The sequence below is a fragment of the Podarcis pityusensis genome, assembly GCF_964106645.2.
Source record: "Podarcis pityusensis genome assembly, chromosome: 18".
Lineage (NCBI taxonomy): Eukaryota > Metazoa > Chordata > Lepidosauria > Squamata > Lacertidae > Podarcis > Podarcis pityusensis.
Genome location: NC_138043.1, coordinates 11,387,301 through 11,405,552, shown reverse-complemented (window position 1 = coordinate 11,405,552; position 18,252 = coordinate 11,387,301). Strand labels below are relative to the sequence as shown.

General features: G+C 49.7%; 1 protein-coding gene across 3 annotated transcripts in view; it reads right to left on the bottom strand.

Annotated features, from left to right (window-relative positions):
• Positions 1–13,712, bottom strand: part of HOMER3 (homer scaffold protein 3) — a 36,634-nt gene extending 22,922 nt beyond the window's left edge. For all 3 annotated transcript variants that reach the window (XM_080988622.1, XM_080988623.1, XM_080988624.1), the window contains exons 1-2: positions 13,559–13,712; positions 13,067–13,210 (exon numbers count right to left, since the gene is read on the bottom strand). Coding sequence is in view for 1 of the 3 variants with exons in the window: in XM_080988624.1 (XP_080844750.1) it covers positions 13,067–13,071 (5 nt within the window). In the remaining 2 variants the exon portion in view is untranslated. The remainder of the gene's footprint in view (positions 1–13,066; positions 13,211–13,558) is intronic.
• Positions 13,713–18,252: the final 4,540 nt, after the last annotated feature.

Sequence of the window (18,252 nt, the reverse complement as noted above, 5' to 3'; positions counted from 1 at the left end):
ATTTATACCCTGCCCATCTGGGCAGCTTCCAGCAAAATATTAAAATACAATAATTCATCAAATATTAAAAGCTTCCCTAAACAGGGCTGCCTTCAGATATCTTCTAAAAGTCTGGTAGTTGTTTTTCTCTTTGACATCTGGTGGGAGGGCGTTCCACAGGGCAAGCGCCACCACCGAGAAGGCCCTCTGCCCTGTAACCTCACTTCTCTCAGGGAGGGAACTGCCAGAAGGCCCTCGGCGCTGGATCTCAGTGTCCGGTCAGAACGATGGGGATGGAGATGCACCTTTAGGTATACTGGGCCAAGGCTGTTGAGGGCTTTAAAGGCCAGCACCAACACTTTGAATTGCACTCAGAAATGTACTGGGGGCCAACGTAGATCCTTTAGGATCGGTGTTATATGGTCATGGCAGCAGCTCCCAGTCATCAGTCTAGCTGCCACATTCTAGATTCGTTGTAGTTTCCGGGTCACCTTCAAAGGTAGCCCAACGTAGAGCACATAATAAAACACTACACATTTAAAAACTTCCCTATGCACGGCTGCCTTCAGATGTTTTCTAAAGGTTGTATAGTTACTTATCTCCTTGACTCGAGGGTTGCATGACACTCCAACATTTCTCTGATGAGAACAGGGAAATCCTAACAAAAAGTGGGACACTCCAGGCAGTGGTGTTGCAAGGGGGGCGGGTCCCAGGTGCCATGTCTGGAGGGGTGACAAGAAGGCACCCTGTGGGAGCTCGCCCCGCCGCCCCTGGGTGTGACGTTGCGATGGGTGCCACATGTGGAGGATCCTCCGTTTGTGGCTGCAGCCGCAAAAGCAGAGCATCCCACCACCGTCCCTACGGCGTTCGAGCAGCGCCAGCAGCAAACCGCTACGTATAACACATGTGCGGTGTTGCATGCATGCGCCCTATGTAGCGATGCCACACATTTGTCGTACATAGTGGTGCAACACATGCGAAGCCGGCGGTTTGCCCCGCCCCAGGTGTCGGTTAGCCTTCATTCACCCCTGATTCCAGGATCAAATCAGAAACCAGGACGGCTTCTGTAAATCCGAGGCTGTCCCTGGAAAATAGGGACACGGGGGGTGGGGGGTCTGCTTCTTTCCCACAAATGTTCAGACTGGATATGCAAACACTGATGTAGGACTGGCCTGCACCTCCCATATTGTTAAGCACAGAATCTGTGTGAGATTGCAGACCTGGGAAAACTTTTTTTCAGGATCATATCCCAAAATCACATGAGAGCATGGAACCCCAATTGGCTGCCATGCTCTCGCAATTAAAAATGGGACGCCCCATCTCCCCCCCATGACAGTTGCAATGTAAAATATAGGAATATAGGTAGATGCCTTATACAGTGGTACCTCGGGTTACAAACACTTCGGGTTACAGACTCTGCTAACCCAGAAATAGTACCCCGGGTTAAGAACTTTACCTCAGGATGAGAACAGAAATTGCGCAGCGGCGGCAGCGGGAGGCCCCATTAGTTAAAGTGGGACCTCAGGTTAAAAATGGTTTCAGGTTAAGAACGGACCTCTGGAACGAATTAAGTTCGTAACCAGAGGTACCACTGTACTTTATGCTTTATTATGTTTTCATAGATCTTGGAAGCCACCGAAAGTGGCTTGGATAATAATAACAACAGCAGCAGCAGCAACAACAACAATAACAATAGCAATAACAATTATTATTATTATTATTATTATTATCATCATTATTATTATACCATCTGAATTTGTCAATATTCAATCAACATATTACCCTGCAAAAGAGCAACAATCTGAAAGTGACCAGGAGCAGACTTTGGACTTTCAAATTTCGGCAAGTCCAAAATTCCTCGTGCCCCAACCTCCTGTTCTGCATGCCTACTATGTCACAGTTGCAGCGCCCCCCCCCCCCGACTCAGCGGTCGCACTCCCTCTGATCTGCCTCCAAAGCTTCATTAACTACAAACTCCAAAATCTGGGATCCTATCGAATCTGGTGCCAAAGTTTTGCAGTCATTTTGCAGCAAAACCCCCATGTTTTGCAGGACCCCACAAACGTGGGGTTTTCGCTGCAAACAACTGCAAAGCTTTGGCACCAGTTTCGAGGCGATCCCATATTTTGAGGTTTGTAGTTAAGGATGTCTGCCTCCAAAGCGGCCCTTGACAGAGGACAGAGCAGGACCAGTTAAGCAGGTGGACGTCACGCGAAGCAGCCGCTGGGACTGCAGCTTTGCAGTCTCGACATGCTCAGCCCAGGACGTTCTTCGGAGCATGCCAGCAGCCTCTGGTTGCCTGGAGGCAAGGGGAGAGCGCTTCACGCACGGCTGCGGAGGGCTTTGAAGAGGCACTTAGAAACCAGCCGGCCACCAGCAGGGCCTGGCGGGGAGAAAAGAGCGTCTCCGCATGTGAGCGGGTGTGCGTGTCCTGGGGCAGAGGGGCGTGCGCACACGTGCGTGCATGCGAGAGAGCATTCTCCTCCGCATGCCGGCTCCTCGGGACTCTTGAAGCGTGCAAGATTGGCGCTTGATTGTTTGCAAAGAGAGAGAGAGAGAGAGAGAGCGCAAGGATGCTGGGAGCATAGCAAAGAGAAATGAATGGATCTCTTTTTAGATATAAAAGGAGCAGGACAAAGGACAGTGAGGAGATGGGAATGGGAGGGGGGACATGCTGATAAAACCAGCCTCAGGGAGAGAGGAGGCATCACAGCGCAAAGGGGGAACCGGTCGGAGCATGCAGGGCCACAGCGGTGAAGCTTTTGCTGCTGGGGGCCACCTGGCCAGAGTGGATGGAGCCAAGGGCCACAGGGTCACCTTTCTCCGCCTGGCTGCGTACACACCACACATTCAAAGCATGTTTTCATCCCAACCTGAGAATTCCGGGAGCTGTAGCACATGCCCCCATGGCACCTTAGCTCCCAGCACCTTTAGAAAACTACAGTTCCCATGATTCCTTTTTGGGGGGATAAATGTATGCTGTGCGTGGGTTTCTGGCACACCCTCTTTCTGCTGTCCCTTGCACGTCTCTTCCTTGTCACATACACGAAAGGGGTGGCATATGGTTTTGGGGGTGCAGGTTGCTCACCCCCCCAATAAAAAGTAAACCCAGAGTTGATGCTGTTGCACCCAGGTCCTCTTTGCAGGCTTCCCATGGGGGCAACTGGTTGGCCACTTTGAGAACAGGACATTGGGCTAGACGGGCCACTGGCCTGATCCTGCCACAGGGGTCTTCTCACAACCTTGCTCCTGGGGAAGCGCTCCAGTGCAAAGCTGGGACAGAATCATAGAATTGTAGAGTTGGAAGGGACACTGAGGATCATCTAGCCCACCCCTGCAATGCAGCTGTTCCCTACGGGGATTGAACCTGCAGCCTTCGCATTAACATCAGCAACATGCTCTAACCAGCGGAGACTCCTAATCTCACAGCCGTGGGTTTGAGCCCCACATTGAGCAAAAGATTTCTGCAATGCAGTGGGTTGGACTAGATGGCCCTCGGGAGCCCATCCAACGCTACAATTCTATGCTTCTATGGCAATGCACCCAGCCTTCCCTTTTCCACAGTAACTTTCAAGCCTGTTTAAAAATAGCCTCCGAACGCTCTCAGGTCAGGCCAGCCGCCTCTCCTTCTCCCCGTTTTCTTCTCTGAGCTCAGAGGCTTCGCAGCAGTAGATGCTGACAATGCCTGACTTTGCTGGTGTCTCTCTCTCTCTCTCTCTCTCTCTCTGTGTGTGTGTATGTGCGGGGGGGGGGGGGGGCTGAGAAATTTCCACCCTGCCACATGGAAATAAATGCCATTTGCAGAGAGAAATCCACTGCACAGCTACTCCACAGGCAAATTTTCCCTTGCCCTGGTTCCCTCAGGTTTTTCAAAGCGACTATTTTAAAAACAGGAATGGGTAAAAAAAGGAAGAGATGAAAGAGTGGAGGAGGTAGAGAAAGGACTACAGCAACCTCTGCCATCCAGCCATGTGTGTAACTGCATCTCTTCCTGTCCACACTTCCTCCCCCCCCCCCCCATTCATTAACTCTGCCTCTCTCCTGGCTGCCTTCCCCCAGACATCAGCAGCTGCCAGGCCAAATCTCTCTCCACACCCAAGCCCCATCTACATGCCTTGGTTTCGTATCCTGGCCTTCCTCCGATGAACTGGATAGCTCAGTTGGCAGAGCAAGAGATTCTTAATCTCAGGGTTGGGGGTTTGAGTTCCACCTGGGGCAAAAAGGTTCCTGCATTGCAGAGGGTTGGACTAGATGACCCTCAGGGTCCCTTCCAACTCTAAAGTTCCATGAATCAAACTCTGGGTGGGGCAAGAGAGTCCATTGGGAGTGGGCAGGCCTTTTTGGACCCTGGGGTCACAGCCTGCAATGGATAAATGCTTTAAATTCTGCTGGCTTCTCTGAAAAGGGATGCAAGGCAATCTCTAGGGGACTAAGAACATCCTTGCAGGATCACCACTGGTCCAGTGGTGGGGAACCTGCAGGCGGGATCCTGTGCACAAGAGCAATGCTTTTCCCCTCCCCTCCTGCGGTTTCCAGCCACTGATACTCAGAACAGAAGCATTACTTCTGAATAGGCAGGGCAGAGCCATTGTGATAGCTTCACCCAACATGAATTTGCCACCTTCCCCAGCAACTTGCATTCCATGTTGAGCAAAAGATTCCTGCATCACAGCGGCTAGGACTAGATGACCCTCATGGTCCCTTCCAACTCTACAATTCTATGAGTCTATGAGTGGCAGACTGACTTCCGCATACAGAGGACGCATCCAGCTGCCGTGGCTAATAGTCTATCCTCCTCTAAGAATTTACCAAATCCACTTTTAGAGCAATCGGACTGAGCGGCTGCTAGTTCCACAGATTATTCTGGTCTCGTGGGAAATGCTTTTTCATTCTATTTTTTTTCAAGACCCCAGTAAACCGCCCCCCCCCTTGAGGGAAGAAAGGAAGGCTTTTTGCACATCCAGTATGACCTGATCTCCTCTTCCCTGCCAAAACACTGAAAGGGCGTCGCTGGGCTCCTGTTGCCAACACCTCTCTCTCTCTCTCTCTCTCTCTCTGCTTCCAACTTTTAAGCAGGTGCCCAGCAGCATCCCTGACCACATGAGTTATTAAAATAGTACTCCTCCTCTCCCCCCCCCCCCGCAATTTCCAAACTACCCCTCCCTGCTGTGTCTAAAGGGGGCGTGAGGGGAGGAAGGAGATTCTGATTGGTCTCTGCTGACCACCTCACCCATCCAATGGGAGGCTTTGCAATGGGGGGGGGCTGCTAGGAAGAGGGAAAGCGAGAGAAGGTGGAAACCACCAGTGGGCCGAACAGATCTTGTGCATTCATTCCCTTCATCCCTCTCCTGCAACCTCCAATCTGCAAATCTCCCTCAGGGCCATCTTTTCTGCAACCTCAAAAATCTGCCTCTTCTTCAGGTTTGGTGAATTGCGCCTTTGCCTCCCCAGATCCCTGCTCATGCCCTCCTGTGTGCCTCTGCCCCATCCTCCCCTCTTCTCTGAATTTCATCCCTGCCCTTGGCCTGAGAAGGCCTCTGATTGGGTGCCACGGTAGAAGAGGAGGGGGGCAGACACATCCCGACATGGGTGAAATTCCAACATGGAGCACAAAATCATAGAATCATAGAATTGCAGAGTTGGAAGGGACCCTGAGGATCATCTAGTCCCACCCCCAGCAATGCAGGAATAGGCTGCTGTCCCTTCGGGGATCAAACCTGCAACCTTGGCATTATCAGCACCACACCCCAACCAGCTGAGCTATCGCACCATCTATATAAAGAAATACTTCCATGGCCTGAGGACCAGGGTTTGGGGAAACCCACTGTCTGGTCACGGTGCTGCCAGCAACGGGTGTTGCCAGAGGAATAATAATAATAATAATAATAATAATATGCCGTCCATCCAACTGGGTTGCCTCAGCCACTCTGATGGCACCCAACCAAATATTAAAAACAACAAAACATTAACCATTAAAAACTTCCTGATACAGGGCTGCCTTCATATGTCTTTGGAAAGTTAGACAGTTCTTTATCTCCTTGACATTTGATGGGAGGGCGTTCCCACAGGGCGGGAGCCACTATGGAGAAGGCCCTCTGCCTGGCTCCCTGTGGCTTCACTTAATCGCAGGGAGGGAACCACCAGGAGGCACTTGGAGAGGGGCCCCAGTCTCTGGGTTCCAGCTAAACGATGTTGAAATAATGCCCCTCAATGAGGCCAAACTTAGATTCACAAAATGTACCCCTGCGTACCCCCAGCAAAAAGCACTGCATGGAGCTATAGAGAGACACCGGCTGGCTTCACAGTTTTCCCCACATTGAGATTTTTGCATAGCACACACATACACACATCATGTTTCGTAATATATTGTCAGGTCAAAAACTATGAAACAGATATCAAGATATGGGCTTCAAAGTGGTTTTGGACAATATATCCATATACTGTATTGCCCAGCCCTCCTCCCTTTATCCTTCCCCAAAAGCTCTCCATGATTTGCTGCATCTATTTGCTGGGTATGGGCCTTTGTGGACTCTGAGAATCCTCTGGAAAAATAATCTCTCAAAGGACCTGTTGATGGCATTTTACCATTGTACTGTTGAGAGTGTATTAACTTAGGTCTGTGTGTGTGGTTTGGGAGCTGCAAGGTCAGGGGAAAAACAATGCTCTCCAGACTGCGGAGAGAATAATTGGGTGCACTCTTCCCACCTTGGATCAAATCTATGCTTCCAGACAGTGCCATAAGAAAGCTGCAGAGACAGCGCAGGATAGTGCACACCCCGGAAATGATCTCTTTCAGCTTCTGCCTTCTGGAAGAAGGTCCAGGGTTATAAAGACTAGGACTAGCTGCCTGAGAAACAGTGTCTATCCAAATGCAATTTTGGTTTTAAACGCAGTGTAAGGTAGTCTCTATGGGAGTATATTGTATTTAATTATGGGGTATCAGTGTTTTTAGGGGGCTAACCAGGCTGGGATAGCTGGGATAGCAGGCTTGTTGGTTTTTGAATGTCTGATGTAGATTTTTTCAATTTCGTTGTTCTGTATGGGACAACGACAATAAAGATATCGTATCGTAAGCCCTGGACCTCTACAGATTCTCCGAGGAAGAGGCCAGCCTTTTTTGCAAACTCCCTGCCTTCACTTCCCGCGGCTGCCTCCCATCCGATGAGGCAGCGGAGAGAGCTGGCAGCCAGCCCAGTGCCGTGCTGAGTCAGCTCGGCTGAACAGGCCAAGGTGAGAGTTTGCTCCTCTCTCTTTTTTTATAGCTCGCATGGCTTCATGCACATTGCCCTGAAACGTAGAATGAGAAGGGTATCCCCCAAACCCCCCATGCAGGAAATATGGTTGGTCAGAGATGGCGGCACGCATCCTGTCCCAAACGCAACGGCAGGAGCCCCACACTATGTCCACGGAGCTCGCACCTTGCGGAGGAATCCCACTCAACCCTTAGAGAAACATCAGGACCAATCTCATGTGAGCGGGTGGAGAACAGGGCTGTTTCATTCTTGAAAATAAAAAGGATTATAGGGGAAAGGTTATATGGGAGAACATGTGAGCAGAATTCAGAAGAAGATAAAAGACTCAGGCCCTGGAATTCCCAGGTACAGCTAAGGAGGAGTCTGGAAACCTGAGAGAGATGTTACTGGTCGATACAGACCAGGAGCAGGGAAGCTTTTCCAATAAATCAATGGACTGAAGTTAGTGAGGACTGTCAGGTGCAGCCCAATGCAGGGGCACAGATATTAGAATCACAGGATCGGAGAATCATAGACTTGGAAAGGATCCAAGGGTCCTCTAGTCCAACCCGCTGCAGTGCAGGAATTTCAACTAAAGCATCCATGACAGATGGCCCCCAAACCTCTGCTCAAAAACCTCCAAGGAAGGAGAGTCCTTCAGCTCTTACTGTCAGAAAGCTTTTTCCTAATGCTGAGCTGGAAGCTGCTTTCTTGTTACTTGAAGACATTGTTCCCACCCATGGCCTAATGCAGGCTTCCTCAACCTCAGGACTCCAGATGTTTTTGGCCTACAACTCCCATGATCCCTAGCTAGCAGGACCAGTCGTCAGGGATGATGGGAATTGTAGTCTCAAAACATCTGGAGGGCTGAGGTTGAGGAAGCCTGGCCTAATGATTCAAAAAAGGAAGAATGAGAAGCCTTTCCGATTAGTGCCATTAATTACAGTGCTCAAATGAGAGTGACTGGAAAGGGTTTGAGTTTTTTAAATAAAATAAAGTCATTAAAAACACATCATCATCATCATCATGAGTAAGTTCTATTAGCGCTATTTATGAGCTTGATGTCAAACCAGGTTGTAAAACAGCATCTGTTTGGGGGTTGCAGTGAACGCTCACTGATGGCTCTGAACAACATCCTGCTCACTGGTGCATGTGGGGAACGAGGACGGGGTGGGTGGGGGTGGGTGGGGGTCATGCGTGCAGGAAAAAGCACAGCACTTCCAACGGTGTGGAGAGCCTGTGACAGTTCCGCTTGGAGCAGTGGATGGTGCCAGTGGTGGTCTCAAACTTCAGCAGCATCATGCACAACGCCAAACTTTTGCACACAGCCCTCCTCTCGCCTTCCATTCTGCATCCTAGTTGTGGTGCCCCTAAGGCTCCACGCCCAATGCAAGCGAAGCAGTTGCACTCCCTTAATTCAGCCTCTGGCGCCAGAAGTCAGCGCACCTGGGAGCAGTCTGCAGTCTGCCCTGAACCTATGGTCGCCCTCTTAAGAACCTAAGAAGATTCATGTGGATCAGGCCCATGTACTCCTCATAGCGACAAAACACCCTATAGAACTTCAGATAGACTGCCTCTGGATGTTCCATTCTGTAGGATCAGGCCAAGGGCCCATCTAGATAAGCATGAGAGCCTCCTCCCCTCATGGGCGTAGCCAGGATTTGTGCTGGGGAGGGCAGGACCAAGCTACCTGCAACACTGTTGGTCAGTTTGTAGAAGCCACGCCTATTGCTCAGTAGGCGGTTGCCAGTTGCCGGAATGCGCCACAACATAATCCAAGTGACCTCGGCAAGCATTTCAATTGCAAATATTCTGATTATTTCTACTTTTAGAAAAGTATTTTTATTCACCTGATTTGGGAGGGGCAGTTGCCCCCGCTGCTCCCTGGCTACACTCATGCCTCTCCTCCTATGGTTTCTAGCAACCAGTATTCAGAACATGGAGGCAGAGCCTAGCCACTGTGGCCAGAAGCTGCCAATAGACTTCTCTTCCGGGAATTTGCCCAGTCTTTTTAAGCCCTCCAAGTTGGTGTCCATTGCTGCTTCCTGCAGCAGCGAGTTCCATAGTTCTATGCACTTTCACAGGAAGGACCATGAACCCAGTTCTAACATCACTATAAACACAGTATGCAGCCCCAGGTTCCTTTGGGAGGGTGGGCAGGATATAAACTGAATGAATCAATGAATGAATAGGATAAGAATAAGAGAGAAAATCCTTTCACTTCCTTAGTCTCTCGCAAAAGGGTGGCTGATCCTTTTTTCTTTCCTCTTTTACATCCCCACATGCCCATGAGGTCCACGCAGATCAGCTAGGGCAGAAGCATGGTCCCCATTTGTCAAATGATCAGAATCATAGAACTGCAGTTGGAAGGGACCCAAGGGTCATCTAGCCCAACCCCCTGAAATGAGGAATCTCAGCTAGTTCATTCATAATAGATGGTCATCCAACCTCTGCTTAAAAACCTCCAAGGAAGGAGAGGTCAGAAAGTTCTTCCTAATGTTTGGTTGGAATCTCCTTTCTGGTAACTTGAAGTCATGGGTTCGAGTCCTACCCTCCAGAGCAGGAGAAAACAAGCTTGCTCCATCTTCCATGTGAGAGCCCTTGAGATGTTTGGAGATGGCTCCCCTATCCCCTCTCAGTCTCCTCTTTTCCAGGCTACACATACCCAGCTCCTTCAACTGTTCCTCATCCGGCTTGGTTTCCAGTCTCCTCTCAGTCTCCTCTTTTCATGACCAGAGAGAGAGAGAGCGGTCTACATCTGTGCCCCTGTCTACTGCCCCCCAGCTTTGGACGTATTTCATTTTTTCTTTTTCCGCCATGCCAAAACTGATGGGGTGTACAAGGGCCTTGCAGAAGTGAGGTGTGGAGTTGATAGAGCCCCACTGAACAGCGATGATGAGTGGACACTTTTGTATAAACCCATCACTAATGCACTATTCCTGCACTGATGAGCCTCTCTGCTGCTTAGCATCAATTGTGTCATATTTCTGCAAGGGCCTCTCCAGACTGCAGTTTTTTTGTGGGTGTATTATTGTTGTTAATTACCCACCCTTCACCCAAAGGTCCCATGCTGGGTTAAAACACAATACAGTGGTACCTCGGGTTAAGTACTTAATTCGTTCCGTAGGTCTGTTCTTAACCTGAAACTGTTCTTAACCTGAAGCACCACTTTAGCTAATGGGGCCTCCTGCTGCTGCCGCACCGCCAGAGCACGATTTCTGTTCTCATCCTTAAGTAAAGTTCTTAACCCGAGGTAATATTTCTGGGTTAGCGGAGTCTGTAACCTGAAGCGTCTGTAACCTGAAGCGTCTGTAACCCGGGGTACCACTGTACAGGCAGCCCACAGTATTTGTGCATTCAAGATGTGTGTGACCCTCCAACATTTCTCTGATGAAAATAAGGACGTCCTATTCCATAATAATATTATTATTAATAATTTTACTACTTATATCCCGCCCATCTGACTGGGTTTCCCCAGCCGCTCTGGGCAGCTTCCAGCATATATAAAACAATAATAAAACATTAAACATTTTTTAAAAACTTCCCTCTACAGGGCTGCCTTCAGGAGTCTTCTAAAGGTTGTCTAGTTACTTATCTCCTTGGCTTGGGGGTCACATAGCTCCAACATTTCCCCCATGAAAACAGGGACGTCCTAAAGAAAAGCAGGACACTCCAGGATCAAATCAGAAACTGGGACACCGAACCCAGGAGTGACCCAGGAACATGATTAGATGTCACTGAAATGTCACTGGAATGGGAGCTTGCCAGCTTTTCCAACAGGTTTCAATTATACGCGAGGTGCAAGGTGCCTGGGAACTTAAGCACCACATAAACAGGGGGCTGCCTCTACAGTGGTACCTTGGTTTACGAGATTAATCCATTCCAGAAGTCCATTCTTAAACCGAAACCGTTCTTAAAACAAGGCACATTAAGAAACAAGGTTCTTAATGAGGCCTCCCGCCGCCGGTGCCCTTCCACCGTTCAGATTCCGTTCTTAGACCGAGGTAAAGTTCACAAACTGGGACACTACTTCCAGTTTTGCGGAGTTCGGAAACCGAATAGTTCGTAAACAGGGCTGTTCTTAAACGAAGGTACAACTGTATTTAAAACAACACAAAAACAATTACAACCATTTAAAACAAGGTGGCTCCTAGATACACACACCTCGAGCATTGAAAGCCAGGGTAAAGAGGGAAGTCTTTAACATTCTCCAAAAGCCAGACAATGAAGGTGCAGGATGTCCTTCTGTGGAGATTTCCACAACTTAGGGGCCACCACAGAGAAGGCCTGATCCCTCTGGGCCGCCCCCCACCTCTGAGAGCAGAGTAACTACCAAGAGGCCCCCTCTGACCTCAGGACCTGAGAGGGTCTGTAGGGAAGTAGGCAGTTTTTAAGGTATTTTGGGGCCTGAGTCATTTAGGGTTTCTACGATATTATTATTTCCTGACTAAAGGTGCCCAAAATGACCATGTCATTGGCACAATAATCGTGCCTTTAGTGGTGGTTATCCTTGACTGTCTACACATTGTTCTGCATTATTACTTGCTCCCCCCAGCGTTGCAGTGATATTGCAACAAAGTCGGGAGAAAAATAAGCAAGCAAGCAAACCCCGAACTTTGGGGATATGAAAATTTGCAGGATGTCCAACCCAAAACTCTTGCAGGCGCCAACAGTGTTGAAAGCCAGGTCACTCGTAACCACCCCGATGCCATCACGAGCGCAAGTCATCACGAACGCACACTAAAGAAGGACACCTAGACTATACAGCTACCCTGGCGCACTTCCTGAACACTTTGCTGGGTCACCCTGTGGACGCCCTGCCTGCTCAGAACCCACATTGATTATGAGAGTTCAACAGCTGGGAGTCCCAGGTTCAAATCCTGCCCTGCTGTGAGGACAGCCAGAGCTGGCTTCACATTTTGCATCCAGTCAGAGGCACACCTATGTTCCCTCGCGCCCTTGGCAAAGAGCCATATTGGTGCCCCCTTTGCCCTTTGCCAGAAGAGCCTGCGCACCTCACCCGGCCGCCCAGAGCAGCAGAGGAACAGCCAGGGGAGCGGGCAGGATCCTAGCCACTCCAAGCCACCATGGAGAGGCGGGGTTATGTGGGGGGCCCTGGGCCCACACCCAACCCCTAAGTACACCCCTGCATCCAAGGAAAGAGAAGCTGGAGGAGCAACAGGCAGTTGCACCAGTGGGGGTTGCAGGATGGAATTTGTGGAGGTAATGGTGGGGGGGAGGGGCGGGGAGGCCAGATAACCCCTCGTGCTCCACCCCCCTTTCTCCAAAACTGGGGGTCAGGTGAAACTAGTCACTGAGCAGAGTGAGGCGCCCCAATGATGCATCCTGCCTTTCAGCAGAGAAGGGCTAGAGAGGATGACCAAAAACAGGACCGCTTTTTTCTGTTGTTATCATTATTGCTATTGTTACTGCTATTGTTATTATTTAAAATGAAACTTCTTGCACCCTGTGATGGCCAGAAGCAGGGGGGGCTGGGGAGGGGAAGAGGAAGAGAGCCTGTGGCAGGATCAGTTTAAAAGGTCACTGGCAGCAGGAGAGGGCGAAAATAAATCCTTCCCTTTTGCAGCAGGGGCTGCCCTGACCAGAATCCATGGGCTCCAAATGAGAACCTTGTGGCAGAGAATTTCAGAAAAAACGCCTCTCCCCGGGACCTCGAAACTTTCGAGCGATTCAGCGGTTTGGCTTTGTTGCAAATCTGTTCATTCATGGGAAGCAAAATCTTTTTTTGACAAAACCCCGCACACACATAGCTTTTTTGTTTTAGAAAGTGGCAAAAAACCATCACCCCAATTCTTTTTGTGCAAGCCGTGCAAAAGTCAAAGGCTGCTTCTCACCCCATCTTCGTCTCCCGGAGGTCTCTTTTCTTCCAGGTCTCCCTCTGATCCTTTCCACGTTGCTTTCCCCACCTCCTTTCTTCGGCTCTTTCTCTCCGGATCCGGATCCTCCTCAAATTTCCGGAATTTCACTTTGGGAATCCACTAGTTGGGAAGCGGGGGGGGGGGGGGGCGGGGGGCGGGGGGGCAGGGCGGATGCGGGCGGACAAAAGGGAGAGATTTGAAATACTGGATGAGTATGGAGCCAAGCATTGCAAAGGCAGATCACCCAGCAAGCCACAAAGGGATCCCCCCCCCCACGAGGGAGCCCCGCCAGAAGAACTTTGCCTCTCCTGCTGAGCAGATGTGTGTGTGTGTCAGGAAGAGGGTGGAAACAGAGGAAGGTTGTCAGCTGGCTCCCCCCCCCCCCGGGTGTGTTGCAAATATTTCTCCTTCTCTAAGCCCGACCCCAAACATTTGCAAATAAAACAGAATCAAAGTCGGTCTCCTTACCCGTTTCTATGGCCTTTTGTGGGGCAGCTTGGCAAGGTCTTTGTTCTCCTTTTTTCATTAAAAAAAATTCTCTTCCTTCCTCCACCAACTCTGCTTCATCTCTCGGTCACATTTCTTCTTTGAGTTATTTCCAAGGGCTGGGGGGGGGGGGGGGGGGAGTGTCCTATTTGTTGGCTCCTGGGCGCCACCTGCTGGAAGGCTCTGGCGCCCATTTCGCTTGCAGCCCCTCTGCGGGGGCGCAGGGTCACTTTCGGGACCCCCGGATCTCTTTGGGGGCGAAGCGGCTGCAAGGACAGGGAAGGAAAGGGGTTTGGTTTTGTTTTAAGCACTGCTGTGTTTTTAATATATATAATGGGGAGGGGAGGAACCTTTTCATCCTGATCCTGAGAGCCGTATCACCTTCCCAGGGAGCCTTCCAGGAGCCACATGCTCTATGTTTCTATCATATTGTTATTTTTGTTATTACTATTGGGGTGTTAGGGGAGGTGTGGTCGTTTGGTCCCCACCCTGCACTCAACTGAGCTCTCACCTGTGGTTCCTGGAAGCTGCCAGCAAGCGACCACAATCCCAGGAACGGCTTCTCAAGGCCTTAAAGACTTCCCCTGCATGTGAAGACCAGCTCCAGGAGTTTGAACAGATGAGACCAAGAGTTTCTGCACAGGTTGAAGAGGGGAGTGAGAGGCAGGTGGGGCTCATCACCCCGGGAAAGGAAACTCTGACCCTAAACCTCTGTTGCCTTGTGGGATGTCTTCAGGAGAAGAAAAGGCTAAGGACTAAACCCTACACAAATCTGAAGTCCCTAAGATGGCTGGATGGTGTCTTGTATGCAAGGGGTTTGACTAGATGACCCTTGGGGTACCTTTGCAACACTTCAATTGTATGAGTGTCCCCAACATGAAACTCTCAAGCAGAACTGAAACACAAGAGCACCTCCCTCCCTCCCATGATTTGCATGATCTGTATAGGGAAGTTTTTAATGTTTGACGTTTTATTGCGCTCTTATATCTGTTGAGGGATGTGGGTGGCGCTGTGGTCTAAACCACAGAGCCTAGGGCTTGCCGATCAGAAGGCCAGCGGTTCAATTCCCAGCGACAGGGTGAGCTCCCGTTGCTCGGTCCCTGCTCCTGCCAACCTAGCAGTTCAAAAGCACGTCAAAGTGCAAGTAGATAAAGAGGTACCGCTCCGGCGGGAAGGTAAACGGCGTTTCCGTGTGCTGCTCTGGTTCACCATGATCCGGAAGCTGTACACCGGCTCCCTCGGCCAATAAAGCGAGATGAGCGCCACAACCCCAGAGTCGTCCGCGACTGGACTTAACGGTCAGGGGTCCCTTTACCTTTACCTGTATCTGTTGGAAGCCACCCAGAGTGGCTGGGGCAACTCGGTCAGAAGGGTAGAGTAGAAATAATAATAATAATAATAATAATAATAATAATAATAATAATGGCTGGTAGCAGCCCTTGGGGATGTGTGCAGGGGGAAGTTTCCTAAATTAGAACTAGATGGACTTGCTTTGGTATATTTCCAGCAGGACTTAGAAAACATCCCTTCATTTACTTAAGTTTATAGATGGTGGTTGCTTTCTTTTTTTGCTCTTTTTCCCTCTCCCTTTTAAAAAGACAGCTGTCCTCATTTCAGAGGTTAGGGATCCGATAGCCTTTCAGAGGGACTCCTCTTGAGCTGGCTGCGGCACCAGCACCCGGCACCCCTGCCCTGGGCGCAGCCTCCTTCTCCAGGCAGGAGCCGTCTTGGGGCTCTGAGTCAGAACCTCGTGTGGAAACTTGTGAACGGCTGGGTGATTAATGCTCCAAATAAAAAGCACCCCTTCCTTTCCTGTCGAACATTTGGGAGAGGCACTTCTGATCCCAGCAAGATGGGACAAGGCACATAAACAGCGCTCCCAGAGCATGGCCCGTAATATGCCCACATCCCGTTCCAGCCCCGCCAACCCAATTAAGACAATCTGCCTCGTGCCCAATAATTAGTTTCTAAAATGAGCCTCAAGGCAGGTTGAGGGTGCCCCTACTTGCTCTACTTTCTAAGGTGTCTTTAGCACCATTTGAATTTTATCTTATTTGTCCATGGTGGTGGTACAAGGACAGGAAGGATGGAGCAAAAAAAGAAAATGATGCCAAATCACACCTTCCTGAAAATAACTCACTTTATCCCCCAGTGTCTTTGAAGTTCAACAAACCCTTCTTGCATGCAGGAGTGTGCCTGCTCTCTCTCTGCACAAGTCCCTGTTCCAGCTTTGCCTCTTCCCTATCAGCCTCTGCTGAGAAAGAAGGCAGGTGATTTTGCCCCGCTTCTGAATTCTACCACTTTGAGGGGGTTTTTCCTAGTCAAGTGGTATGTAACTTTTACAAAATAAAATGGGTGGTGCTGGCTCATTCAGTCATTCCCAATGTAGACACACAGAGGAAGTACCTATCCTCTGAGGAGGCTGCAAATTGCATCCCTGCATGAACCACCGCCACCACTCTGGCTTTCTCTTCTTCCAATCAGCCTCCACCGCGGAGGTATGCAGTTCTGACATGTCTCTGCATCTGGGGTGACTGGATCTGTCACTTCTGATGCAGAGATGCAGCAGAATCGATGCCTGCCAGAGGAGGTTCCCGGTTGCACCCCTGCATGAATGTCTGCTCTGGGTTTCTTCTATGAAGGATGGACTTCTCTTCTTCCTACACACTCAGGCGCAAGGAGTGGTTTCTAATTTTAATTTGGTGTGAGAGAGAGGAATAAGCACACCTTGGAAACCATTTGAGAAGAAATGAATGTGTGATGGTGCAGAAATTTCCTAAGAGGAGAGTCACGTTTGGATGCAAATGGAGACAGCTCACCAAACAAACTACTTGAACAAACGACTGCACGGCATCCATCCTCCAAAAACAAGTGTGCTTCTGCTTGGGCCTTCTGCCACTATCCGCACACTGAGCAAGGCATTCCACCCTTTCCCAACTCTGGGCTGCTGTGCATGCTTTTAAGAAATGTGTTTTGTTTTCTACTGCCCACCTTGTAGTTCCCTCTCTCTGGCATGCTGACACTTGTCTCCCATTTCTCACTTACCCTGTTCTGGGGGCGATCCTGGCAGCACTCACCAGCTGCGCACGCTATGAGGATGAGCAACGAGTGCCCTGGGACTCACATGCTCCCCCCCATGCGCCACCAAGTTTCCGACAACTGCGCTGACCAGCAGCAACAAAGATTTTCAAAAAGGGGAAAAGAGGGGACCCAAATAATTACCGCCCAGTCAGTCTGACATCAATACCAGGGAAGATTCTGGAGCAGATCATTAAGCAAACAGTCTGTGAGCACCTAGAAAGGAATGCTGTGATCACCAATAGTCAGCATGGATTTCTGAAAAATAAGTCATGTCAGACTAACCTGATCTCGTTTCTTGACAGAATTACAAGCCTGGTAGATGAAGGGAACGCAGTGGATGTAGCCTACCTTGATTTCAGCAAGGCATTTGACAAGGTGCCCCATGATATTCTTGTAAAGAAGCTGGTAAAATGCGGTCTTGACTATGCTACCACTCAGTGGATTTGTAACTGGCTGACTGACCGAACCCAAAGGGTGCTCATCAATGGTTCCTCTTCATCCTGGAGAAGAGTGACTAGTGGGGTGCCACAGGGTTCTGTCTTGGGCCCGGTCTTATTCAACATCTTTATCAATGACTTGGATGATGGACTCAAGGGCATCCTGATCAAATTTGCAGATGACACCAAACTGGGAGGGGTGGCTAACACCCCAGAGGACAGGATCACACTTCAAAACGACCTTGACAGATTAGAGAACTGGGCCAAAACAAACAAGATGAATTTTAACAGGGAGAAATGTAAAGTATTGCACTTGGGCAAAAAAAAATGAGAGGCACAAATACAAGATGGGTGACACCTGGCTTGAGAGCAGTACATGTGAAAAGGATCTAGGAGTCTTGGTTGACCACAAACTTGACATGAGCCAACAGTGTGATGTGGCAGCTAAAAAAGCCAATGCAATTCTGGGCTGCATCAATAGGAGTATAGCATCTAGATCAAGGGAAGTAATAGTGCCACTGTATTCTGCTCTGGTCAGACCTCACCTGGAGTACTGTGTCCAGTTCTGGGCACCACAGTTCGAGAAGGACACTGAGAAACTGGAACGTGTCCAGAGGGGGGCAACCAAAATGGTCAAAGGCCTGGAAACGATGCCTTATGAGGAACGGCTAAGGGAGCTGGGCATGTTTAGCCTGGAGAAGAGGAGGTTAAGGGGTGATATGATAGCCATGTTCAAATATATAAAAGGATGTCACATAGAGGAGGGAGAAAGGTTGTTTTCTGCTGCTCCAGAGAAGCGGACACGGAGCAATGGATCCAAACTACAAGAAAGAAGATTCCACCTAAACATTAGGAAGAACTTCCTGACAGTAAGAGCTGTTCGACAGTGGAATTTGCTGCCAAGGAGTGTGGTGGAGTCTCCTTCTTTGGAGGTCTTTAAGCAGAGGCTTGACAAGCATATGTCAGGAGTGCTCTGATGGTGTTTCCTGCTTGGCAGGGGGTTGGACTCGATGGCCCTTGTGGTCTCTTCCAACTCTATGATTCTATGGTTCTAAGGAATCCTGGCAAAGGAAGAGACAAGAAGTCACAGTTTTGCCCAATGGACACAACGGCAGCCTAACGACGTGGGAATCAAGCTGCTGAGTTAACATTAAAGAA